The sequence below is a fragment of the Astatotilapia calliptera genome, chromosome 20 (genome assembly GCF_964374335.1).
Source record: "Astatotilapia calliptera chromosome 20, fAstCal68.1, whole genome shotgun sequence".
Classification (NCBI taxonomy): Eukaryota; Metazoa; Chordata; class Actinopteri; order Cichliformes; family Cichlidae; genus Astatotilapia; species Astatotilapia calliptera.
The window spans coordinates 12,877,482-12,904,263 of NC_137441.1; the positions used below are offsets into that span (position 1 = coordinate 12,877,482).

Below are 26,782 nucleotides of genomic sequence, written 5' to 3' on the forward strand. Positions count from 1 at the left end.
GATTTGTAAATTGCACAACTGGGTGATAATGACTAAAGAAGCTGAAATACTGAAAGGTATAGTATATTCCACTAAAACATGACTGCAAAGAAAGTTCAGATGACTTAAAAAAAACAACCAAAACTGACTTTTGATGCATCATCTACAAAATAACCAAAATGTTCAGAGTTTAATCCTTCAGGACTTAAAGGACAATTAAGGGTCTGTTATAGTTTAAGGTGCGAAAACATGAATAAAGGAGTGAAAAGTCAAGGACAAGACACTTACCAGCAGAGGATTTTTATTTTTTAAAGGAAAAATGATTTAGGCAAGCAAGCCAATGGCTACTATTATGTGCATTTTATTTCAAAAAGCCAGGATATTTTAGGGTTCCCTTTAATCTTTAAGAGTAACTCTAGTGGACTAAGATCACTCAGGTAGCCTTTATCTTTATATTGTGCTTCTTGTGCAACGCATCCAAAACTTGTGGCAGTAACTCCATGTTGAGAAGCGGCCTTTCTAGATCCTCCGTATGACCGAGAGACTCTGAGTCGACACTGACTTCTGATAGTCCAGTGTGCAGTCTCTTCCTGTGTTTGGGCTTCAGTGAACGTAAGGAGTCGGCCTCGAATCCTGAGTGTCTCTCATCTATATCCAGAGTGAAATTGGAATTTCTGGCCAGACTCAAGCTCCACAGAAGCAGAACAATGAGGCAGCATAGTGCTACTCCTATTATGATGTTGTATATCCCATTAGTGCAGTTTGCAACAGCGCAGTGAGAAAAGTAGTCGTCACTAAGTTCGGTGATGGCTTTGTTAGACACAGAGCTTGGACTGAAGCAAACGGGCTCCTTCAAAACAATAGCCCTGTTCTTCAGCAACCAGTTCCTCAGGTAGTGAATTTGACAATCGCAGTGGAAAGGGTTCTTGGACAGGGAAACCTTGTTCAGCCCAGTATATCTGTCAAACAGGCCTGGAGACACCGAGGTGAGCCGGTTGTTCTGCAAATGGAGCTCTGTGGTGTCGGAGGGCAGATTAGGCACCTCCACGAGGTTTAAAGCGCTGCAGTTAACTACCAGTCCAGCAGGCCCGAGGGTTGAACAGTGGCAAGGCTTAATGATACTGTGTGTTACCAGGACGTGGAAGAACACGAAGCTCAAACTGAAGATCATCCTATAGGATCAGAAAAAGATTGAAGTACAATAAAACTGCTTAATGTGAAAATGTCTCATGTAAAATGGTTTAGAAGATGCTATAGAGACCGAAATCTTAATGTGTATGAGTGAAATAATGTGTAAGGTGAATGCAATTGTTCATGGATAGCCTGAAGTTTTAGAAAAAAATATTAAGTCATTAAATATAGATATTAAATATAGATATATACCCATATATACCCATCCCATTAAATATAGATATATACAATTTACAAACCTTCCAGAGTGCCAGTCATCTTTAAATGTCATCATACTGCCACCGTCCTAGTCCAGTGCAAAATCTGAGCCCGAGAATATTTCAGAAATGCTCCCCATGTCAAGGTATCCCTGTTTTGTAACTGATGTGCTGCTAAGCTCACAATAATCACGCGCGTAATACAGAACGGCATCAGTTTGAGGATTCCACCAATGACAAACGGTTATAGTGCCTACGACATGAAGGAAATCCATCTGCTTAAAAGAGATAAGAGTTTATCTACTAAAATAGTGGCGGGGCCATCTGAAACTCTCCCACAGAGTGTTTATTACTAGCGTCCACGGCGATGCTGAGGGCACGAGGGGCATTTTGCGGCAAATTACAGCTCTGAGCATGAAAAGCTTTGTGAGGATTAGAATGCACATAAGAAATTTTCTGGAAACCTAACACTGTTTGAGCTCGAGGGCAAGGAGAAAACGCTTCTTAATGGAAATGTTGAGCTACAAAGCAGAATGGACAGTGAGAGTGTCACATTCAGATTTACAAAACTGGTTTAAAGCTGAAAGGTAAGTGTAGGCACAACCATTTTCACAGGCTGATCTTTGTGAGAACTGTGTATACTTTTCACCCATAGGTGGTGTCATGGCACAGATTTTCAGATCTCATGTCATTTTTATTCATGTCCTCTAGTGGAAACACCGAAACACTAGTGGAAAGTGGGAGATATGAGAGGCTAAGGATAAGACCCTAATGTGAAATGCCCGGCCCGAAAAAAGGGGGAAGACAGATTGATTTGTATTAACCATGGAGTCACAACAAACGACACACGTATACCATAAGTCATATATTTGTTTATTTTGCGTTCAACATTGTCACAGTTGAAGTTTTACAATAACTGGGGTCTTACTGACTCACTATTCACTGTACAAACAGAATGCACATATAAATGAGGCCATTCCTCTCTCCTCCTTTTTTTATAATGTGTCTCACGCCAGACTGAACAGCTTGCAGCAGGATGTGTGTCATCTGTCTGTGTGTACGCTGGGCTGTACGTATGAAAAGAGAGCTGGATGTAAATGGCAGGAAACTTCCTAACAGTCTGTTTTTGATTTCTACAGCAAATGTCAGTTCACCACTGCTGGAGGCAGAGACAGTCGATATGTTCATATATCACCCCTCACATCCATCCATGAGGTGATGTATATACATCCTGATCTTAACTTGAGAATAGAGTACTGATCCTATACACATTATGTACATCTCCTTTAAGCCCCAGTCTTGGTCCCTTAACAGCGTCATAAAGATAAACCCTCTAAGCCAAGCAGCTCATCTGTTTGCACATCAAAATCCCGTATTTACACGATGAAAGCCCTCAGCTAAGGAAGTGCAATGTTCTTCATGTTTATAATTTACACAATGGCTTTGTTGATGAAATGCATGCTGAGCTTTAGTAACTACCAGGCTAACATGGAACAACAAGAACACATCAACATCTGAAAATTCCAACCTAATCAAAACCAAAGGAGAAGTCAAAATTCATAGGCCAACTTTTTTTTGAATCCCCCCCATTAGCTCACAGTGAATAGGACACATGATGCATCAGATCCATGCAGTGCATTGCCGGGGTACTTTCTCGCAAAGAATGACTGTAGACATTTGAAGAACTACAACACACACCAAAAAAATAAACAGATTAAACAGTTTCAAATCATCCCAAGATATCAGAGTTATAGCAAAGATATGATATCAGTGGAGCGACACATTCAGCTGATCATTAATGTCCAGTATGTGATATGTCCGTCTTAAGTCACATGAGTACAAACGTGTGAGTGTAAGCCTGACTTATGGCGATGGTTGGTTTTTCTTCGTGAATGTTAAAATACATTTACAACCTGAATATCGGGACAAACAGTTTACTGTCACTAATTTACACACTAGAATAGACTTTTATTTGTAGAATGTAGAAAGTTATTCTTTACATATACCCAGTTTGTTTCTTCAGTTTGCATTTTTGTATATTGTAACTGCATTTCCTGAAAACAATGAAAGTGTTCTTTCAAATGTGCTTATCCAGCAAAATATTTCTGTTCAGCCCAAGGAGAAGTATATTCCCTTTTATTAAAATATATACACACATTCTTCTTTCCACTGTGAACTGTGTAAGTATTATATATATATATATATATATATATATATATATTTTTATATATTTTTCCTTATTTTGAATGAAAAAAAAAAAAAAAAAAGATTTTTCTTTTTTCACCTGAATCTTGTCCTGACGACAAGATAAGAGACCTCCACTTTCAGTACAAGTCTGCATTTTCTGAACATGATTGCACTTAACTTGCTATGGTAACACTGACTTGTTATACAATGTGCAGAGGATAGCCTCACATCAACAACATTACATGCAAAATTATCACTTACTTGACATTCCACTGAACTCCAAGTCTGTACCTCTAATGAGACCGTGAGGACAGCCAGACATTAATTTACTGAGAAAAGACTCTTGACAGGGGTCAAAAAAACCAAAATAAATAAATAATGACGCGACACGAAAAATGCACAGATAGGAGGGACACCTTGCTTGTTCTTAATGTACAAAATCAGTACAAAGATATTGCACATATAATAGAAAAAAAGATGAAAAAATACTTCACTATGTAAGAACTGATTTTATTCACTCACCGAATCCTGGTGAATAAAAAAATATTCTAAACAAGGCAAAAAGAAGAGCTAAGAAATGTTTCTGATTTTGAGAGTCAAGGAGGCAGATGTTGCACATGTTAAAGGCAACAGACTTAACATGTCCAGCACTTTGCTTTTGTAACAGAAACAGAGCCACGTAGCATTGGAAATGCCTTTTTCGCTGTTATTCTTCACTACGTTACGTCTTATGCAGCCACAATATTGGAAGGAAGCAGAGCTAACGAGCGACCTACTTTATCGGCTCCTAAAGTTGACAAGTGGAGTCTGCTTTGAAGCTTCAGCTGTGACTCCACAGCATTTTGAGGCCCATATGCAACAGCTGCCATCCAGAGACTCTTTCTAATCCATTTGGAAAGGCAAAAATTCCAGAATAGATTAACAGCCGGACTAAATGGGAGTTCACTCCTTTCAGATCTACATCCTGTTACCATAGAGTCAGTATAATACTGATAAAGTTCATTTTTGCTGATAATAATTGCAAGTATAATCTTACAAATTACTTTACACACAATATACTGTACATGAAGTCTTGACTAAATAGATTATGCAGTAATAATTGGCACATTTATTTATGAGAGCTAGGAGACAACACATATAGCTGTCATCTACAGTAAATACAGCACTAGAACTACTATGACTGACTCAGTCAAGTTCTTCACCTGTCCTTTGATTTAATTTAGTGTGAAATGATTACATCTAGGTTTTTCACTACATATGAGCTCTACAGGAGGCAACAACAAATAGCATTCAGATGATGTTGGGATCCGCAAAACCAAAGATTTGAAAAACTGACTTCCTAAAGGCTGAGCACGACAAGTGATGTCATTGCGACAGAGAAAACAGTCAGCTGAGTTTTCGTCTCAGGCCATCTTTTCCCCGTGGTTACGTGAAGGTAAGACAGGTTATTGAGGGAATGGAGTAGCAGGGAGAAGCTTGGTGAGAAAGCCTATTTTCTCCTCAGCTGTCACGGCCGGATGGTGTTTGTGGAAAACAAAGAGCATCTTCCTGTGCAGAACCCCACCCATACCCAGTACACCCAAAACCCCGATGGGACCAAAGTCCCTGATCAGGCAAGCTAGTAAAGGCCCTTAGTGGAAGATTTGAGTCCAATATCCATCCTGCATATATTTATTGGACCTGGAAGTGAAAAAAGGTGGCTGCATGTGATTGGTTTCCATCACAGCAGCAGAAACACAGTGGACAGGCCATAGAGTTATGCTGTCAGTCCCTTTGGTGTAAGCAAATGTCCCTTCTTCAATAAGTTCCCTCCTTGCTTCTCCTCTCTGAGTTAGGAGCATCACACTACGGTGCTGATGCCACTGTGTTTGGGTTTGGGTCCGCCAGGCGCCGAACCCACTTGCTGACTGTGGTGGTGAGAGTGCTGCGAGTGCGAGGTGTGGTGGGAATGCTGGCTGTAATGGCCGTGCTGCGAATGGCCGTGTTGGTGTGCGTGTGAGGAGTAGGCTGGGTGCTGGTGGTACTGCGTGTGAGGTGGGGGGTGGTAGTGGTGGTGGTGGTGGTAAGGCGGGGGATTCTGCGTGCAGTACTGGGGATGGTGGCCGTGGTGTTGGGTCTGCACTGCGTGCACCACCTGCGCCGTGTGATGGAGGTTGGTCGGGTGGGGCTTGTGCGATATGAGAGTGGGGTGACCAGGTTGGGGGAAAGGAGGGTGGCTCTGAGACGGCGGTTTCCCTCGCTTGCTGCCAAAGAGCGACCCGAGGATGGAAGTCGATGCTGAGTTAGGGATGGATGGATGGCCGCGGGGCACGCTCTCGCGAGGCGTGTTGGCTCTCCTTCGTGTGTGTGGACTGCTAATGATGGACCCCTGCAGGAGGGAAAAAAACAAGGTAACAGTGCGTCTGTGAGACACTGCGCTACTGCAGAACACCTACACTAAATTATAGCTACAAGGCACCAGCAGGATGAATTCACAGTTTTCTTTTTTTCAGATAAACAAGTAGCAAAATGTTATAGGACATGCAAATGAGAAACCAAAAATGTTTTCATGAGAGGCAGCACCAACACTAGGAAAATTTTAGCTTGGGAAAAAGACCTCACGATGAAGGGAGCTTAAATCCAAAAAAAGGTTTTGCTGTAAGGGAACTAACTGCCTTGACATACAGTAAATCTGCAACAAGAGAAATTAAATAAATACTGTTAGAAATATAGATCATTACATTAAGGAAGTTAAGGAAAAAAAAACTTCTTCACTGTAGTCAATGTGCCAACCCCTCTAAGAGTCACACATGCAACGTGTTATAATCAAATGAGGCATAGTTTCCACATGCAGAGGGTGGGGCAGGCAAACTCGTCATCCACACAGTAGCATTCATCTAGAAGACAGAAGGCAGGAGGAACTAGGCGCTCATGTGCAGACTTCTCAACACGCCTGGACACTTTTCCCCATGTTTTGGGTCCAACATTACTCGATATCCAGGTGTGACTCTCCTAAAAAAAGGCTTTTCCTTTGGCACATGCTTCATCTAAGACTGGAGAAAGACCACAAGATGCCTTTGAAAGCAGAATGAAATTTACAGCGTCCAAGACTACAACTGGACACATGAACTAATGGACACATGAAATGAGTGAAATATGAATGAATGAAATCCACATCCACATCTAAGTCCATGTGAAACCCATTGCTAGACCCCTGGCTAGGAAGGCTACATTCCTCCCTGAAACTTACATCATTTAAGAGAGGTTGTGGATAAGAGAAAAACAGAAAGACCCAGACAGGGAGAGAGGCTGGAGAGGGTGTACAGTTTCCTAGTGTCTTTCAGAGCTACGACCCTGCCAAAGAGAAGAACCAAATGAAAACCGCTTGGATGTGATTGAATGAAAGACAGAGACAGGCGACAAGGGGAGGGTTCAGAGGAGGCATTAGTAGAGTCATGCTTGTTTGAAGGTAAAGTGTATATTGGTCATATAACATGACCAAATCAGGGAAATTCTCTGGCTTCCAAAAAAGGGGCAGGATCAGAGGCAGGCAACCCACGCATGCACACTAACTGAGGCAAGCAGGTTATAAGGCATCCCAGGAAGAAAAATAAATGATCCAAACAAATGGACTGAGTCTATGAAGCAAAGAAGGTGTAAGACCAAAAATAAAGTTGAGTGTTTCACAGTGCACATCATCACATAGAGAATAGCTTGGATACCAGCTGCTTCCAACTTACTTCCACATTGCTGTCTAGTGATCCTGCACTGCTGCGACGCCCACGCTTGCCTGCCCGAGACATGCAATACCAGAGATTAGAGATCGACAGCACTTCTGGATCGACTACACACGTTTAGGCCGCCCACCAGTCCCATAGGGGGCAGTGCAGTGGATTGTGACTGTGAGTAAGATCCAAATATGGGCAGGTAGGGGGGAGGGCATTCAGGTCTGAGAAGGTGGTGGTTGACAGGTGGTACTGTGGTTTTCTTTATGGGGAAGGCACATCTTCACTCAGGTTCAAATTTCAGCTATTTTGTTCTTAAATCGCAATACGGAGGCTGATTCAAGCAATACCTAAAGATGTTTGAATGTATTATCATAAATCTCAATAAATACAGACTCCATGACCATCGAGTCTTGACAGAACAAGGAAAAAAGTCCACAGTCAAGTTTTACCAAAACACAGCCGCTATTTCTAAAAACCTCAAGCAGGACTGTTGCTTCACCAGAATTTTCCCAGATTTTATTTTTTTTTTATCGGTTTTTATTTTTCCTCCGAGAAATTCGACAACTTATTTTTAATGTTGTCGCAAGATGCAGATTTTCATCCAGGTCAGTGTCGGCAAGAAAGCCAGTCTCGGTGACAGTCGCAGAGGAGACATCAAAAGCAATACAGTGGTTGCTGCACATGGAATGTACAGGCATATAAAGGTCTGAAGGTGGACAGAGCACTTTTGCCATCGTTAGGCACACTCAGCCAATGATATATGACCAATAATTACACATAAACAGGAGAATACCTGATGTGTATGGGCAGAACACAGTAAATACACATGAAATGTCACATGGCAGGAAAGGAAAAAACAAAACAAAATAAAAAACACTTAACCAAAGTGACCCCACTAACATGCCACGTCCTGCACTGAAAAAACAAAGGAGACAGGAGGGCAGATGGACTTCTGCTACAGACTCCTTCACTGTCTGATCTATCATTTCCCATTCAGGTAGTGATCATAAGAACAAAGCATATCGTATTACCAACAAGTGAGGCAGACCCCCGACTGGATTTCATTTTCTTATCAAGTTAATCACCTGATAACTTCACAAAGCTGTTATCTGTAATGAATGAAATGTATTCTTGCTTCAGAGACACAGCAGCTGTGTTAAACACTGATATTCATGGGTATGACGTGATTCTTAACACCAAGACAGAAACTAAGTCTTCATCTCGTTGCTGCTTAAGAATGGTGTTGTTTATAAACATACAGATGAGGAAATGAGACATGATTGCTGATTAAAACGGAACAGATTGTAAGGAATGTCTTTGGATTAAACAAATGCAAAAGTGCTAAATAACAGGAAATAAAGTGATGATGAAAACACAAATGGGGGAAAAAAAACTGCTCATAATAAATCATCCAAATGAACAGGGGTGACACCTGCCTGTCGGTTTCATCAATCAGTGAAAAGAAAAAATCTGCATTGCTAAACCTCTTCTTAAACAGGTCTGTTTTCAGTCTTTGAGCTGTGGAAAGTTGAGGTCTCTCTAAAACAAAGTATGCTGAGTACAAAAGAGGCGCAACACTGACAGGAAACACCGTCCAGACCAAACCATCCAGTCATGGGGGAGGGGGGAGGGAGGGGGTGTTAGATTATGGATTTAAAGGGAAGAAGAAGGTATGGTGCTGTGAAACAACATTTTGCTATTTTTATCCCCTTGATATCATCATAAAGATGTGGATGACAGAAGGAGTGTACTTCTCCCAGCTAGTAAAAGCAAAGATGTTTTGGCTATACCTGCTTCAGAGAGATCTCTAAGGGAGCTGCTGAGGGCACTCCTCTTCAGGCCCTCACCCATGGCGTAGCTATCATCCAGACTGGCCCGGTTCATGTTCCCATTGCCTGCTTCCTTCTTCAGGCCAGAGCTCTGCGACATGCTGGGCCTCACTACCCCTTTCTGCTTCTCCAGCTCAGCTGTAATATTTAAAAAAAAAAAAAAAAGCCAAGGAAAGACTGAGGTAAGTGGCAGCGGTTTTACATCTCACTTTGGCCATGGAATGCATTTTTTTTCTGTTACGTATTAAGCCACCCTTTGCTGCCTGAAATTTATGAGATGTGCAGTATTGATATGCTTAATTTTTAACATCCTGCTCTTGTATGTAAAAATGGAAACCGCTTTAATGTCCCCAATAATCTGCTGCCCCTTCTGGTAACCATCCTGTGAACTTTGTAAACATTCTCTCTTGAAATCTGCTGCATTTGAGTAATGAGACCCATGCTCTGTTTCTACTTTACACAGCCTGAAGCAGACAGAGTAACGGGGGTGGGTGGGTTGGGAGGGGAAACGGTCAGCTCACACTCTATTCTGTATTTCTCCATTTCCTGGACCTCAGCAATGGACTCTCGTAGGTCATCTGTAAACTTCTTGCGGTCCTGGGGGTTGGGCGCATTAAAGTTGATAAGCACTTTGATGTCTGCACCTGGTATCGCTGATGTAAGTCTGATTCCATTTGGATAATCTGGGGCAATGGGAAACGGAGAGAGAGAAAGAGAGAGAGTCATTTACAAAAGGTTCATTCATCAAAACCGAGGCGAAACCCATCGGGTGAATTCTGTCTGAAGTTTTGGAGAGTATAAACAACGTCGCAGCCCATTTGGTTCAACTTCCCATTCCAGCTGCCTGTGTTAATGTGCAACGTCAAAATGTGTGATGTAAATACTGTCAGCTAGCATGCTGCACGGAATATAATAAATGGAAACTCTCAGTGCAACTTACACTGATTTTCAAACAGCATGACTTGCATCCCATATAGAGAAAAGGACTGTCTGAAGCTGTAGGTCACTGAATTCTTCTTTTTTTGGAAAATCTTGGTTACCTGAAATTATACAAAAATAACCCTGTAAGGACGGTTTGGACAGGGGAGGGGAGGCAGAAGGGAGAGGACAGGGCGATATTTACCACTAGGAGGTCGTTGAACAGGAAGATCTCCCGCTGATGCAGGCCTAGCTTCTGGAGCTTGTTTGGATCTGGCACTTCAAACAGACGGCAGTAACACACCAGTCTACGGTGCGGCAGCGATAACACCTACAAGGCAGAGGAAAACAGCACAACACTTTAGAGGTAATTATGGCCTCAGTCCATTGCGTAACAAGGAACAGAAGTTATTCTCCATCTGCAAATTTGAAAAAGGTATGGCCAAGAGATGACTAATTTATTCCTCCCTTGGGCGCTTTTCATTATGCCAACTTATGCCTCCTCACTTCCTATTTCCTCCAGTGACCTAGAAATTGTTAACCTCTGCCATTAGGGAAGATCTTCAAACTCCTAAAGCGCTCCAATTTACAAGGAGAGAGGAGGCTCCTGAAGGAGCCAAGAGCAAGGAATCACAGATGTATCCTTTCCGAAAAAACCTTTTACATTTTACAATAAAAAAGACGAACACTTATTATTGAGCATATAATTATGCTCTTAAGTAAACATGGCACACATAAGAGATCCTTACATAAGATTTAACAGGAATATTAAATGCATATTAAATTTAAAAAACTGAGTTTTTTCGCACTGGTATGTGACTATGTTAAATCACAGTCTCTGTGACCGTGAATAGCTCAAGTGGCTCAAGAGTTAGGAGTTCGCCTTGTAATCGGAAGGTTGCCGGTTCGAGCCCAGCTTGGACAGTCTCGATCGTTGTGTCCTTGGGCAAGACACTTCACCCATTGCCTACTGGTGGTGGTCAGAGGGCCCGGTGGCGCCAGTGTCCGGCAGCCTCGCCTCTGTCAGTGCGGCCCAGGGCAGCTGTGGCTACAATGTAGCTTGCCATCACCTGTGTGTGAATGTGTGTGTGAATGGGTGGATGACTGGATATGTAAAGCGCTTTGGGGTCCTTAGGGACTAGTAAAGCGCTATATAAATACAGGCCATTTACCATAAATATACACCCATAGACCCATAAAGCTTTAGTGTTCATCTTGAGGCAACTGTTGTGATTTAGGGGCTATACAAATAAACCTGTATTAAATTGAACTGAACTGCCTTTCATGAATAATGTGACTCTTCTTCTCCTAATATAAATTTGGCATAATGGAAATTTATGGTAGTATTCTGCAAAATATTGTGAACCAATTCTGTTTTCAAAAGCCACTGTAGAAATAAAACATTTTAGTTTGTTATAAATGTCATTATTTTGGGGGAAAAAGGCATATGTAAAAATTATATATCGAAGACTTTTTGTCTGTTTTGTTTTAAATGTCTTGGTATTTCTTTGTGAAGTGCTTTGTAATCTTTGTCTTAAAAGGTGATATATAAATAACATTTTACTTTACTTACCTTAATTACACGTTTAAGACATTTAGGATTAGAATTTCACATTTCTTCCTGTAAAATGATTCTTACATGAAAGCTTCTTTGGATTTTTGCACCAGTTTGACAGGTGACACAGCTGTGGAGCATGTTTTAAGCAACCATGCTCAAGTCTTCTCCAACCCTCCCCCACACATTCTTGTTGGCAGTAGCAAGGATGCAAATGAAGTCATGCTAGCATAACAAAACCACCTGATGTTTTGGATTCTCCACCCTTTTCGTGACACAGGGAAAATTGTCCGACAGTGAATGCTGCTGCTGGATTTTCTTTTTGAATTCAAAGTTTAGTGATTTATTTTCCTGTAGCAAGTCCCACAAAAATGCCAAGAAAGAGTAATGAGCCATTAATTCAACAGTCGTACAAATGCACACTGTGCAGACTGATCCAATAGGTGTTCTCTTTGAGAGTATTCAATAACTTGACAGTAACAGGTGACAGGCTACCTTCTGGGTTTTTTGTTGTTGTTGTTTTAAATACCTAGGTTACTGTGCGCAATGATGAAAACTGTAAAAGAGTTCATTCAAAGTTTAGGTAGCCTTGCATATATAAAAAGCCAGTATACGTGGCACTCAAATGAATGCACTACTAGTGCTAAGTCAGCTTAGCATAGCTCATTCCTTAAGGATTGATGTGACAAGCACACCGCAGTGATATACACCCTGCTGAGCTCAGAATTTGTAAACGCTGCGGCTTAGCGCCACCCAAAATTTATGCCTTTTGATTCTGCCACCAGTGTAAAAACACTAACTGTCCATCTCTCACCAACCAGTGTAATGTCTCTGGGAAAAGTCGTTGCCAGTCTTGGAAAGCTGACTTAAAAAGTAACTGCATGATGTTGAGGAATCACTAAAGAGACAGAGATGCAAAGTGAAACAAAGAATAATAAATGATCATCTGATTTACAGATAATCTACTTACACATCCCAGGCCATGGTGGAGAGATCCAATCTAAAAAGAGAGGACAGAGACGATGTTAGGTGCAGTTAGTATATTGAGATTATTTTCACTAATCCATCTTATAACTTAAAAAAAATAATTATATATATTCCCTTCTTAAGAAGGATTTGCCCTTGTTAACAGTTTTCCCATTATAATGCCTATGAAAATGCATGCACCTTATTGGTTTGGTGCAAAAGTCGTCGATTTTTCTTTGTCTTCAGATTTGTAAGAATCAATAACGATATTGGAATGAATACAGATCCTGTGCCAGCACTAGTGGACCTGATTATTATAGAGAGGATTTCCAGCATGCCTTTTATGTTAAACTGTTTTACTACGTGTCCTCCTTAATTATGCAGCTAAATGGTGACAAGGAATCATTTTTCAATACATTCAATTATTACTGGCAGAGCAGAACAGACTCCATTCATCTGAAAACCGACTAAAACAAAGTCATCCATGCCAGACAAGCCTCTCCCTGAGGGTAAGTTAATCACACCTTTAACCTTCACACATGGCAGAAACAGTATTGCCTGCAGAATACTGCAGAAAGGCTGTCTCCAGCTGCCTACAAGGGAATGGAGTAATGGGAGAACAAAATCTGATAATAACTTTGATCCAGTATGTATGGAAAGAGATAAACAGACTAATAACTAATCAACGGATTAAAGCAATGCAACTTATGCCAGTCAGTTAAAGAAAAATGGATTTTGCTCTGCTCAAGGATAGCAACTATTATATTGTGTTAAAATGGCAGGATGTGCCTATTTTTCATCAGACTGCAGCAGTGTGCGACATTTCACAAAGGCCTTGTGTGTGTTGAAATCACCAGTGCGTGTCTGAAGACTTTTCTACATCTTAGCGTTCCTTCTCTGAAATAAGCTACGTAGGAGAGGGTAAAGGATATGTCCTGGTCTGTGATGTCTTGCCTTGTAATAAAAATGAAAAATAAGAAATCCAACTAACACTTTTGTGACCTTGACAGAAAGATTAAAAAACACATAACTTACTGGTTTCTTTCCCACAATGAGCTTCTCAACCTTCTGCACCTGGGAGACGTGGTCTTCGTTGGTTTTGAGCTCTCGTTTACGAATCCTCTCGTATATGCCGACCAGAGTCTCCCGGGGTATGTCCTCTCCATCATCCACACCTGAAAGTCAACGTACACATACACCTGAAGGATTAGAACAACAGTAAAAGGATTTTTTTTTCTTTTTTCTTTTTAAAGGTCAGGATAGTGAGAGAAGATATTAATAAAGCAAAGAGGATTCAAATTGTAAGGGTTGGTCACCTACTCTGCTCCTCTGTAGTGAAAGGTTTAATTTATTTTTGAAGCTGAATTTCACTTATTGCCCCGTTAAGGTCTATATATAATGCCTTCACATGTATTTCATAATAACAGTTTTCTGTTACCTCTTAAGTTCTTGATAAAGTCCTCCAGCTTCATCTTCCTCTCTGGCTTGACGTTGGGGCTGTACATGTCGGTGTTGAGGAGGATGATTGCAAAAGCTAGGATGAAGATGGTGTCAGGGTTCCTAAACTGCCGCACTACTGTTGGGTTACAGATGCAGTAGCGCTGGCTAAAAATAGAAAACGGGAGCATTAAGTAATGTTAAGGAAGAGCAAAACTCAGACTCTAAACTCGATGCAAGCGAGTCAGAGTGAGGAAATGTTTTCAACACTGCCTGAAGAAAACAGAAGTAAATGGGTTCTCTTTATGAACCAATAATTATGCAGATGACACAGCTGTGAGGAAGACCGATGATGTTTATTAAAATGCTTTCAGTATTATGAACACTAATGCTAATGTTTTACTGCACTTGACTACATGAAATACACAGGGGTCGTTAAGAATCAGCTCGGTTTAATGATCATAGTAAATAAATCCATTTTCAGTAGGAGGATTGGGTCACTAAACTTTCTCAAAAATAAAAAATAAAAAGTTTATATTGCAGTTTTTTTATACGGCATAAAACCCCAACCTGAAAGCCTCAATGAGCCGCTCCACCTTCTGTGCTTCACCCTGGACGCGGATGTGGTTCTGAAATTTCCTCAGGGCTTCGTCGAGCTCCATGCCCTGGAAGTCCATTTCGTCTACCACACAGCTGGTACGTGAGGAGAGGGATGAAGAGAAAAAAGGCAAATACATCAAAACACAGACTGCCACAGTTTTTGTGCTCATCCTCATTCACTGGTAGCTCAACAGGGATGGTTTGGCCCAGATTCTATCATGGAGGATATGTCAGTGAATTCTTGTCATATTGGTGCCATAAGTCACTCTCATAGACTGTGGGATCTTCGTTGAGTAAATCCTCTGAGCAATTGCTTAACTGTTTTCATATGTTCCACACTCCTTTTAAAAAAAACAAAACTAAGTATGCTTTGGATTATGTTGCTGTCAGTAATAACAATATTTTTTTGATCATTCCTGTGGCGATACTTACTCCAAGACATCTCTGTTGAACTGCTTCTGTCGATTGCCAAGAAATTCTCCAATCATCTGCCTGCTTAGCCCCTTTCTCTGCAGCAGGAAGTGAGCCACTCCGACTGGCGTGTCAGGGATGAATCCTCTCTCAGTAAGATACTGAATGCCCTTTTCTGGCTTCCTGAAAAATTCAACATGTCCCCAGATGGTTTGTTTTTAATTCCTGGACAGATGCTGGCACATTTTTAAACTGGGAAGAAGAATATGCTGCTGCTTAATCTTGTTCTTAGAAAATCCATCTATATTACTGTTATTACCCAAAATTTTGACACAGGCCTAAAAACAAAACACACACACACTTCAAACCTCTCATCTTATTGTCATGTAGTTACGTCAGATAAAATCTAAGTAATACAGATGAGTGAAAGGCTTTCATTAAGAAAGAAATATATCTCTGGAAATATTAAAGCAGTGATGGTGCAATTTAGTTTTATCAGTCTTACTAAGCAAACAATAGAACTGCTGTTTGTCAAACACAAATAGAGGTATTACAGTTTGTACTTTTCAATATGAGTTTCATTATGTTGAGTGGGTTTATTATTTTTTTCTATTCCATTTTTCTTTTAAAAATAGTTTTATTAATTCCTAATAAAATTAATTTTTTAATGATTTTTTTAACTTAAAAAAAAAAACAAAACAAAACTATAAAAGGATCAAAATTTATGAAGTTCAGAAGAAACATCAGTGATGGCAGCAACATGCGTTTTTAGCCTTCACTATAAACGCAGGTCAAGCATGTGCTCCAGCAGAGCAGAGTACCTACTTGTTGAAGAGATTCAGGCCGATGCGGTAGTGTCGCTTCCGGATAACATCATTGCTGAATATGGGCGAATCCCAGCTATTGCGAGTCTCTTTGTGGTAGGTCTGCTTACTTAGGGTCTGCTCTCGCAGGCTGTCTCTTGATGAGGACTCAGAGCTGCAGTTAATGGTGTCATTTGAGTTTGATGTGCTATTGATGCTGTCATTGTCCCCATCTGAGAAATCGGACTCTGACTTGCTCTGTCTGTTAGCTGAGCCGTTGATAGCCAAGTGGCTTTCTAACTGTCTGTGGCGGTGGCGAAGAGGCGCGTCGTCGTCACGGGAGGGAGCTCGTGGTGGGGGCCCGTGGGAAATGTGTTTGGGGCTTGCTTGGGACGATGTTACAATGTGGCCGTGAGGTTCATACACAGGTGGCCGTTTGACAGTGCTCCGCTCTGACCGGTCGCTGAGCTCTGCGGAGCTATCGCTAGGAGGTTCTATGGTCAACAGAGGAAGATGGTCCATTCTAAGACGCTGCTCTTGGCACTCTAGAGAAGGAGTGCTGCGGCAGCTTGTGTCTGTGTCACGACCCTCATCTTTGGGGTCAATAGGCCAGTATTCTTGAGAGGAGTTAACTGACCGCAACCGTAAGTCTGATTCTGTGCTGGAGGGCTGGTCCCCTGACCTGGACAAGGCAATAGAAGGGGACATGTCCTCCTCATCGATGAACAGAGTAACATCGCTATAAGACGCCATCGTTTCATCGCGCATCCGTCCAGCTGCCCTATGGTGGGACTTCACCTGATACTGCACATCCCCCTGTCTCTCGGAGCAGCCGATAGCCTCTGGGTCAGGACCCTCATCCCCCTGAAGGCTGCGACAGTTCAGAGCATCATCTATCGACTCAGCCAGAGACTTGACTTGTCTTGAAAAGGCGTCCTCCAGCTCTGTGATGGCATCTGTAAGGTCACCCTGAGGTGGAGGGTGTGCCATGTTGGCCTGCTGGTGAACCTCTATATCTCCGCATTCTGACTGCACCATGGACAGCGGGGTGCCGTCCTCCGTCATGGACACCTGCCTCCCCTCAAAGTATGAGCTGTGGACTTTTTCGGGGCCCTCAAATGAGAGCTGCATCCTCATGTTAGAAAGTACAATGCGTCTGGACATACGGTTCTCTGACATAGAACTCCTGAGACGTTCAAAGTTCTTGTTCATCTGATACTGGCGGAACGCCGTCTGAATGGTTCGAGCTGCATGTCGAGTTATGAATCGTCCACCATATTTGCGCTCTAGCATCTCCACCTAACAAAAACACAAGTAAATTAACTGTAAGACTCATGGGTTACTTAATTGGTTTTCTTAGCTGCAGATGGTCTATAAAGTCATCATCGTGGATGTCCTGTTAGAAGCTAACAAAGTGTTCTTTACACAGCTAGCTTTCTGACAAGAAAAGATTCAAAATATATGATTTTTTAAAAACAGATATCATGTGACTCTTTGAATTTCTGTCAAAAACAGTCTTTTACCTGTTTATCCTGGAGGTCAGCAGAGAGCTCATAGCTCTCAGAGAGCGATCGGGACCGCTTGATGGCCTCCTCCTCAGCCTGCTTACGGAGGATGGACTGTGAGTGCTGGAGCTTGGGTCGTCGGGGCCTCTGAGGCCCAGGCTGGACCCCGTGGCTGTAAAGTGGGCTGTCAAATCGGTCGGGGCTGATGGCTGAGCCGTGGGTCACGGGACCCTGGCCATAGCTGGCTCCCCCATCCAAGGAAGGGCCACTATCACTGGGCCGTGCATCCCCTTCCACACTACAAAGACAGGAAAGAGATGGATGGATGATTAGAGACGGTAGAAGGAAAGAAAAATCTCTGAGGCAGTACTGGATTTAAATATTATCAGGTTAGTTCAATCCCAAAATGCCTTAACAAAGAGTAGCTTAAGTTAAATATCCATTATATACAATTAAGTATGGTATTAGAAATATGGTATTGCACAATAGCATGGGTGTGAATGAATATAGCCTTTTCTGGGGCATGCGATCCTGACATACTGCATAAACCACACTTAATTAAATTCAAAGCTGTCTGATGCTAATAGATTTCGCAGAAGAAATTACTAGTGTGTCATAGTTTTTGCTGTACCACATTTAGGAGACACAAAAGACACATAACCGCTCCTAAAATAAAATACATTTGCAGTAACACAGTCCTTGTGCAATTGCTTCCTTTACAAATACTGAGAAAGGAACAAAAAACAAGCGATTACTCACTCACTCTTACATTCTACCACACTAGAGGTCTGCCTCTTACGAAGAGACCGTCTATTTTCAATAAAATGCCAACTCTTCCTCCATATCTTGTCCACCATTCTTTCTGTCAAATGAAGTCCAGAGTACACAGAATCCTCCAGGAAATCCAGGTTTATGTCAGCTCAGGGGCCAATCAGTGGCCCAGGAGAATTACATCATATTCGCAGTAGCGACGACACTCTGTTCCAATTCTCGTTACAAAGTCCAGTTTGGAGAAGAGTGAGTAAATATAACTTCAGTGATCCCTCAGTCAAAAAACAGAAATGCCTTTCAGAGGTGCCGACCCGCTCTGTAACTATCATCACACCAACTAACATTTCTTCCCTTTTCCTCTGATACGATTAATGCACAGTTCACTGGCAGCCTAATGTGTTTGAACTGTGACTTGACACACCCATGCAGCGTACACATCTACTTCCTTTATTGGACTGCCTGAAATCAACATTCGGCAACAGCCTGTCAAACACAGCAAAGAGCACAAGCGAAAAAGTGGAACTGAATTTGGTTCAGGAGTTCAGATGGCAAATGTACTGTAATATAAGTGTAAACTCTTTTTGTGACTTCCGAGTAACCCCGCTCAGCACGAGGATTTTATGGTTAATAAAAGACAGCGAGGCTCAGATGTAATATCTGCCTCAGCTGAGTTTATACTTGTCATTTAGGAAATTTGAACTGGATTTACAACCCACAGCATGTCTTTTGATGTCCCTAGATTTGTGATTAACAGAGAAAGTGCAACAGAAATTGAAAATGTTTTCAAAATTGCAATAACTACACTTGCAAGGCTTAAGGCAAGTCATTATTAGTGATTAACATATGAGTCATGGATGTTTGCAAAGGCTTCAGGCAGCTTAGTTTTCAGATCAACACAAATGCTTTGGAGAATAATGCCCCCCTCCAAAAAAGCACTACTGCTTTTCAACTAAAGATTTTAGAGTGAAATATTAAAACAGATTGCACTTGGCTGCCAAACCATCATTAATAATTTTTAGGAAAAGCACAATCCCGAAAATACTCAGCCTAATTCCACAAACTAAGATGGCATTTGGATGCAAGTGGAAAGAACACACTCATAGAACACTTTCATAACTACACCCATTCAAAAATGTCTAATCAGCCAATCATGTAGAAGCAACTTAATATGTTTAGGCATGCAGACACTGCCAAGATAACCTCTTGAATTTCAAACTAAGTATCACAATGAGGAAGAAAGGGGATTTAAGTGACTTTGAACGTGGGATGGTTGTTGGTGCCGAACAGGCTGGTCTGAGTATTTCATAAAATGTTGATCTACCGGGATTTTCAACCATCTTTATGATTTACAGAGAACTGAAAAGGAAAAACTATCCAGCAAGGGTCAGACTGCTTCAAGCTGACAGGAGGGGGAAAGTAACTAAAATTTTTACTTATTACAACCAAGTTACGTAGAAGAGCATCTCTGAACAACTTAGACAACAAACCTTGAAGCAGATGGGCTACAGCACCAGATGACCACACTGGTATTACTCTTGTCAGCCAACTCTCCTGTCAGGAGACTGAGGTTACAATTTGCATGACCTCACCAAAAGTAGAAAAGAGATGGGTAGAAAAATTGTGCCTGGTTTGAGGGTCATTCAGACGGTAGGGGTGTTAACACCATGAAAGCATGGATCCATTCTTTCTTGTATCAATGGTTCACACTGGTATTTCACAGGGGATATTTCTTAACTGAGCATTGTTAAATCACCACAGCTTACCAAACTAATGGGCTGATCACGCCCATCCCTTTATGACCACAGTGTACCCATCTTTGATGGCTGCTTAATGTGTCACGTCACAAAGCTCAAATCATCTCAAGCTGGTTTCTTAAACATAACAATGAGTTTACTGTACTCAAATGGCCTCCATCGTCACTAAATCTTAAACCAATAGAGCACATTTGAGATGTGGTGGAACAGGAGATCCACTTCATGGTTTTGCAGCTCACAATTCTGCAGCAACTGTGTGGTGTTAACACGTCAATAAGGACCAAAATCTCTGAGGGTGTCTCCAGCACTTCGCTGTATCTGTGGCACAAATATTTAAGGCATTTCTGAAGGCAAAAGGAGCTTCAAACAAGTATTAGCAAGATGTATCTAGTAAAATGGCCAGTAAACTTATGAGGGAGTGGAGATGAGCCATTCAAGGTCAGCCAAACCCACAGTCAGACAGTGAAACGTCAAGCTAAGTAAATGCTTACCAACTCCCCTTAGGGTAGAAAATACACATAGTGTTTTAGTATGGACCAGTGCACAGCAACAGAGCCAGACTTGCCCTTTACATAGCTGGAACAACGCTAGTACCTAGCAAAACACATTCAAGATCATACTTCATTGCATAATCACAGCTGGGATAAAAGTTCCCAACCATCTGTCAAAGCTGTCATCCCTGGAGTTAAAAATTACACTGTGTGTGCTGTCACTGTGTGCTTGCAGGTGGCAGTCATTGTTTTTTTATTTCTTCATTTGAGATAAATGAAGAATTAACATTATGATGACACAAGGGATTTGGACATTAGTCAGGAGGAGTGGGCATTTAACAAATGTGACATTTCTCTGACATAGACTTTGTTAGTTCATTTGGCTTCATTTTTCTTTTAATACCAAAATGATGGTTTGTAATCAAAGTCTACAAACATTTTTAGCCAAACCAGCACCAATGTCCATTTTTGGGTCGGTGGCTCAACTCATTTTAATTTTTGCGTTGCTTGCAATGACATTTTGTACACACAGTGAGTTTAATGACTTTACTGATCCTCCTAATTTTCATCTAGCACCATTATCAGGTCAACTTTGCGTGTCTTATCTGCTTCATTAGACCCCGTAGATGTTATTTAAGCTTGGCACTGTTAATGTGAAAATGTTAGAATGTTAATCTCAGTATTTACCTGCTAACGGTAACCTGACAGAGCTCTTAGGATGACTAAAGTATTGCTATCATTATGTAATGCAGTTTAAATATTTTTTTCTTTTGTACCAATTTGTTGGGAATAATTGCCTTTTCATTGGTTTGCTTAATTGCTTCTGTAATTATTTATGAACCAAAATAAATTTCAATTTATGCTAATAAGATGGTAAAATGAATTGAGTTTAATTGAAATCATTGAAAACACAAAATGCATGCCACCGTTAATAATTATAGCAGTGCACATCTAAAAAGAAAAATAATAATTATATTAATTTAAAAACATATTAAGGCAAAAGTTAAAACTCTAACTGTAATAATTTTCCCCGGGTGAGACCTGTGAGCCAGCTTCTTTACTACATTTTGTTAATAACTACTCTGCTTTTTACCAGCCTAGCATCCAAAGAGTGTTTGAGTGAAAGCAAATGGAAGAAAGAGAGAGAGAATAAGTACTGCTGTGCAGTCAGTGAAAACTCTACAGAGCGAGGTCAGCTGCCAGTGATGGAGGGAAAAAGCTGGGAATAAGAAGAGAGTGCATCATTTTAAGATCTGCACTGATATTTTAAGCTTAAATGGCTGGTGGAAAAGGGAAAAAGAGCGGGAGAACTATTACAGAGTCAGATATTAATTATTCGGTGGACACAAGTGGCTTCAAATGACTTTGAAATGAATGTTTTATACATGTTTTGGACTTTAATATGTGAGCATTGTGGAACCCAATGTTGAGTGGTGGGGGAAGCAGTGATGTCATGCCACACCACTTCCTGATAGTGACTGTACAAGCCTTGAAATATGATCTCACAATATTAGCCCCGACTGTCCCTCCGTCTGGCTCTTTATCCACCAGGAGCCCCCCCTCCATGAGCTCTGATGTAGGCATGGATAAGCATGTCAGCACGGCTGGCAGTGATTTTCAGCCACAGGATCCAGGGATTTGGAGGGGTGGTGGGGGGAGAATCGACAATCTCTCTTTCCTCCAAACACATCCTGAACAAACAGGCCGAGGCCCCTGCCCAGGCCTCAACCCGTACCATCAGTCGGACCTGAGGGAGAAACATTCCTCCATCCCGGAAAAGAGGAGTCACATCTACAGGAGTTCTGGGAATAGCAGAAGGCTAATGAAGTACAGGCTGGAGTTAGAAAGGAAGAGACTGCTGCAGTGTGTAACTAGCGCAACTTCCAAGCAACGTCACAGAGAAGTTTACCACTCTAAAACATAACTCAGTTGTAAACACTAAAGCGATACACACATAGAAAAAATATTTCTACTAGCATTGCATTCAAGGCCTCACTTTTGCCATTTTTCCAACTTTAAAAACATGTAAGTAATGTAGTGAGATTTCATTGAAACCAAGCAAGCTCATGGGGGAGTTTCTTAAAGTGTTAGCATGTGCAGAGAAAAGACTCATGTATGTTTGAAAACATTGTTGCTGGGGAACAATCTAGACATTGTTATATATTAAATTACAGTACCTGTAAAGTTACAGAGGAAGGTCAAATCTGATTTAAAAAAAGTTACTTTTCTTCTGTAGCTTCTTTGTAGGACCTTACCATTTATAGAAATATATTTCTTTATGTGTGTATCTGAACAGAGGCTGTGAAGTGACCCTTCTAATAAAACGAAACAGCGCTTCCATACCGCACCGCACACCCCACATGCAGTGACAGCATGCGCTCCAAGCACAACAAAAGCAGATGTTTTTCCCTCTTTTGAAAGCAACTCAGAGAGCTCATAAATACAGATGCACACACCAGATCCCACTGCACACAGATGTGATGGAATAAACTTTTCAGGTAAAAGGTCTCGCAGACCACACAGAGGCATAATGATGAAGCCCAGCATTAAAAGCTCGAATTGCCAGAAAACACTATATGTCATTTCAGTACCAATAATTGGACTAATGAATTACTTTTTTAGCTGCTCCAAACACACACACACACACACACACACACACACACACACACGCAAGTTGGGAATTTACAGTTGGACAAAGCTACGAGCTGGAACGCTGCTCTGGCCAGCAGACTGACAGTAATGCTCCTGACAGTTTGCAGCAGACAGTATATAGTCAACTGGAGTCTCATAAGCCTCGTGGCTGTCAACTACTGTAAGTTGTATCATTCAGAATGAGAGTTTTAGGATCTGACTGTCTTTATATATTTCAGACTGCCATTTGGCATCTAATGTTATCAGAACCAAGGGTATTAAATAGCTATACCCGAGAAAACAAGCACATTTTTCCTTTGTTTTGAAAACTACAACCATAGCCAATTGAGGATAATTAGCAACAGTAAAATTCCTATTAATACTGGAAAAGCAGCTTTTCATTTCTCTGCCAAGGAGAGAGCTGAGGCAGAGCCTTTTGATAACTAAGCTGAATTGGGTATTGCCTTGGTGGAGGACAATCTTCAAGTTCCTCTCTATTTGCATCAAGCTTGCTGATTACAGGTATGCAATCATTCATCAAGTGCCACTTAATGTCCACACAATAATGAAAAAAAAGTATACAGTAGCAAACTGAAACATACGCCACTGCCAGTATGATGAGTAATTTGATGGTTTGTACATGCTACTGAATGACTTGTTGCTTAAGGAAATCTAAAGTCAATATTACTCTCACGCAGTAACTAACAGTCCTGGTTCTGTCTGATCATCCATCCTCCCCCCTCATGTCAAGATTCAGCAACAACAAAAACAACAACAACTGAGCCACTGTCATTATCTTTCAGTGATGAATCATTAAGCTGTCCTCCAGCACTACGCTCAGCACCTGCCCTTGAAGACAGAGCTATGAAAGAGCACACAGCCGTGGCCAAGTAAGTGGGAGGGCCACGACACACCACAGGAATGCCCTTCAACGGAGCGGAGGGGGAACAATCCAACTCAGATGGATTCTGTACAGTAAGACTAAACATATTATGATAGCACAGGCATACAATGACGCACAGAGAGGGCATGATCTGTTTTTAATTAGAATGGAGTCAGAGCTGGAAATGCAGACAACACTTTAAAAGTCAGTCATTTAAAGTGCAAAGCTTTACATTACTGCCGTCATTATAAGAGGATCGTGTGAAATCATAAATGGAGTCCTGGAACACGGTGAATGATTCAAACTCATAGCAGCTCTCTTCCTCTCCAGTGTTTATTAAACACAGGCTTATGAGGGTTAGCAGCCAGGTGTATCCTCATTCAATGACAACACACACACTCACACATTAAATCAAGCACAGTGTACACTCTCCTATTACTCTTACCAGCTATTCAGCTCCAGCTCCAGCAGTGACTGGGTCTTCTCTGAATTACACTGCAAACACCACATGCTGGCCAGCACTTGTAAGAAGATGTACTCCAAACATTAGCAGATCTCCCACCAGTCCCCAGTGCTCCCTAAAAGGCTCCTCTAAAAGACAGACACAACTCAAAACTGCCATCTGCTACAGCTTGTAGATCTCTGCCACTTACAGACGTTTTCATTTCGTTGCCTTGTGATAGCAGTTTCCTATAGATGGTAGGCGTGCATGGTCAGTACTAAGTGGCAGTCTGCAATCTTTGACAGTCAAATGGAGCCCTTTCTTTTTCTCTTTCTTCCTCTCTGTCGTCAGTGCGCGGGGCTGGTAGGAGTATAAGGGGGGTGGAGGCTATGAGACAGGGGAGTGTGAGTTTCTGCCAGGGCCCGAGCGGTATGGAAGAGGGCGGGGTGCTGGGAAGGGGGTGTGAAAGTGTGGAGGCTTTGTAGCTGGGCAGGAAGAGAGAGAGATGGAGATGAAACACTTATCATGCAAGAAAGGGACACACATGACCAGAGAGGAGGCGACGTGGAAAAGAAAGTCATGTTTTTCAGGCACGCTATCAAAGTGTAAAGACATGAAAAGGAGAGACAGAGAGTGACAGCTGGGAATAAAAGATAAACCAATGCACTAAAAAAAAAATAAAAAGCCAGGAGGGAGGGTAAGAGAGTGGCAGCTGAGTTAAGTGCATATAGGTATAGTAGAAAAATAGGAGTGAGATGGAACAGAGAGAAATGGGTAAACAATAAAGTATGAGGAGAAAAAAAAAGAGAGTGGTTGAAGGAAACAGGGTTTGGAGTGTTTGAATGTCAGGATCTTTTGTTAGCTCTTTTTACACAAAAGGAAAAGGACTGACTTGGTAGCGACTGCAAATAAAAGAGAGCGCCTCTATTAATAGAGCCTTTCAGGGCTGAGCAGTGACTGTTAAGATGTGCACTAAGAAAAGGGCTACAGATTCGGTGTCTTTCGCTGCAGAAAATCACAACAGATACACAATAGAAGCTGTGTATCTTTATGTCTTCAATTTTCACTCGCCTTGAAACAAACACTTCTTCATGGATAGTGTTACACACTGCATGAAATTCCCCTCGTACTGCACCATCAGCGCAAACCTCACCAAGCCCCAAACACACAAACTGTGATGGTGTCTTGTCTCTGGACTTCACAGTGTTGTTGAGACAGGGCAGAGACTAATCACCCCTCTGAGAAAAGGGGGTTGGAGTAAACTGCCCCCAAGCCAAAGGTATTTTCTATCTAATGACAACAGGCACAGGAAACGGAGGAGAATGACTCCCACATGGAGCCAGTTTACAGGGACACCAATCATCCACAGAGGCGTCCACACCAGTCTGTAAAAGAGAGGGATCCTGAATTCTTCTAATTACAGACCCGAACCCCTAAAATGATCACCTTGTCCGAACTGTTTTCATCTGAGGCTTCAAATGAAAGATGCAGAATGAGAGACAAAAGCATAAGAAAGGGTTACTTAAGGAGAAAAAGCAAGTGTATCTCAACATGTGTCATGGATCACAGCAGGGGAGACTTACTTGCAACGTGTGACTCAGTTACAATGAGTATGTGTAGAAAGGCAAGCAGACAGACAGTAACCGGCCAACTGGTCTATTTCAGTTTGAGACCTTGACCCGTACTGTGGCGGCTACAGCTGCTAATGCCTTATGGAGCTGCAAGATAGTTGACTCAACTTACAGAACTCACCTATCACGCAAACACACCATAAACAAAAATGGGAACAAAAGCAATTTAAGACCTCCCTGTAATAAATCTGACATCCTCATTACTGAATCATTTTGTCACACTTCACCCAAGACACAAACACAGATGCAGGCATTTAGTTTGGAAATATGTGCATGATTTTAGATATTTGCCCCAGCAGATGCTTTGTTTTCTCTTCCCCCCACAGTGGACCACAGGGAGCCGCTAACTAGAGTTTATTTGTTTTTGACTGCGATATGAAGTAATATTGTGGTCTCATTTTGAAGGCGAGCGCACGATGCGTATCAACCTCAAGTATATTATGACTGTTTCATCATGGGGCACAGGGGTAACGTCAGTTTAGGCATCAAGGAGGGTTATGCTGAAATGATCTAATTAGAGGTATTCCAGGTAAAACTGGGCTGTAAAAGTTTTCACAAACCTAGCTGTCCTGTGTAATGTTCCCTGTCTGCCTGCCTCCACGTCTCTCTCCTCCTCTAGTGTTACAACCCAGTCTAGTCGTCCCGTCTGGTGAAGGCCCACTCCATCTCCCGAGCCCTGGCTGCACAACGCTTTACTCCAAAATGATGTCATTGAGAATTCCAAGCAGAGGCCCACTCTCCGCTCATAAAACTGTATTTCTCCAACTCAATACATATGGTCTCTCTGCATTTCAGCTCCTACTCTATCACTCTCCTCCAAATCCAAACCCTCCCTTTGTTTCCTTCCCTTTCTTGTCTCAGAGTAAAAAGAAAGCTAACTACAGAAAACAGGGG

The 26,782-nt window shown here is 41.7% G+C and overlaps 2 protein-coding genes across 9 annotated transcripts in view; both read right to left on the reverse strand.

The window, feature by feature from the left end:
• Positions 1–263: 263 nt before the first annotated feature.
• gp9 (glycoprotein IX platelet) lies at positions 264–1,609 on the reverse strand. The gene is made up of 2 exons (XM_080294874.1): positions 1,410–1,609; positions 264–1,151 (listed from the first exon to the last, which is right to left on the reverse strand). Exons 1-2 carry the CDS (start codon positions 1,442–1,444, stop codon positions 413–415), a joined length of 774 nt encoding a protein of 257 aa, XP_080151000.1. The 5' UTR covers positions 1,445–1,609; the 3' UTR covers positions 264–412.
• A 3,636-nt stretch (positions 1,610–5,245) lies between these two features.
• The window catches only part of iqsec1a (IQ motif and Sec7 domain ArfGEF 1a), an 89,850-nt gene continuing 68,313 nt past the window's right edge, over positions 5,246–26,782 (reverse strand). For 5 of the 8 annotated variants that reach the window (XM_080294858.1, XM_080294860.1, XM_080294859.1 and 2 more), the window contains 13 exons: positions 17,304–17,583; positions 15,803–17,079; positions 14,999–15,160; positions 14,537–14,659; positions 13,968–14,134; positions 13,565–13,704; positions 12,534–12,563; positions 10,214–10,339; positions 10,031–10,130; positions 9,612–9,773; positions 9,052–9,228; positions 7,274–7,323; positions 5,246–5,922 (listed from right to left, as the gene is read on the reverse strand). In XM_080294858.1, the coding sequence (XP_080150984.1) occupies positions 5,395–5,922; positions 7,274–7,323; positions 9,052–9,228; positions 9,612–9,773; positions 10,031–10,130; positions 10,214–10,339; positions 12,534–12,563; positions 13,565–13,704; positions 13,968–14,134; positions 14,537–14,659; positions 14,999–15,160; positions 15,803–17,079; positions 17,304–17,583 (3,322 nt within the window). In that variant the 3' untranslated portion in view covers positions 5,246–5,394. Of the gene's footprint in view, positions 5,923–7,273; positions 7,324–9,051; positions 9,229–9,611; positions 9,774–10,030; positions 10,131–10,213; positions 10,340–12,533; positions 12,564–13,564; positions 13,705–13,967; positions 14,135–14,536; positions 14,660–14,998; positions 15,161–15,802; positions 17,080–17,303; positions 17,584–18,044; positions 18,220–24,260; positions 24,604–26,782 lie in introns of those variants that run through there. The other 3 variants (XM_080294863.1, XM_080294861.1, XM_080294865.1) reach the window with 3 other exon arrangements.

Excerpts from the sequence above, each read along its gene's own strand:
- gp9 (XM_080294874.1), bottom strand. The coding sequence starts at position 1,444 with ATGATGACATTTAAAGATGACTGGCACTCTGGAAG. Across the intron at positions 1,152-1,409 it reads GATGACTGGCACTCTGGAAG|GATGATCTTCAGTTTGAGCT; the intron begins GTTTGTAAATTG and ends CTGATCCTATAG.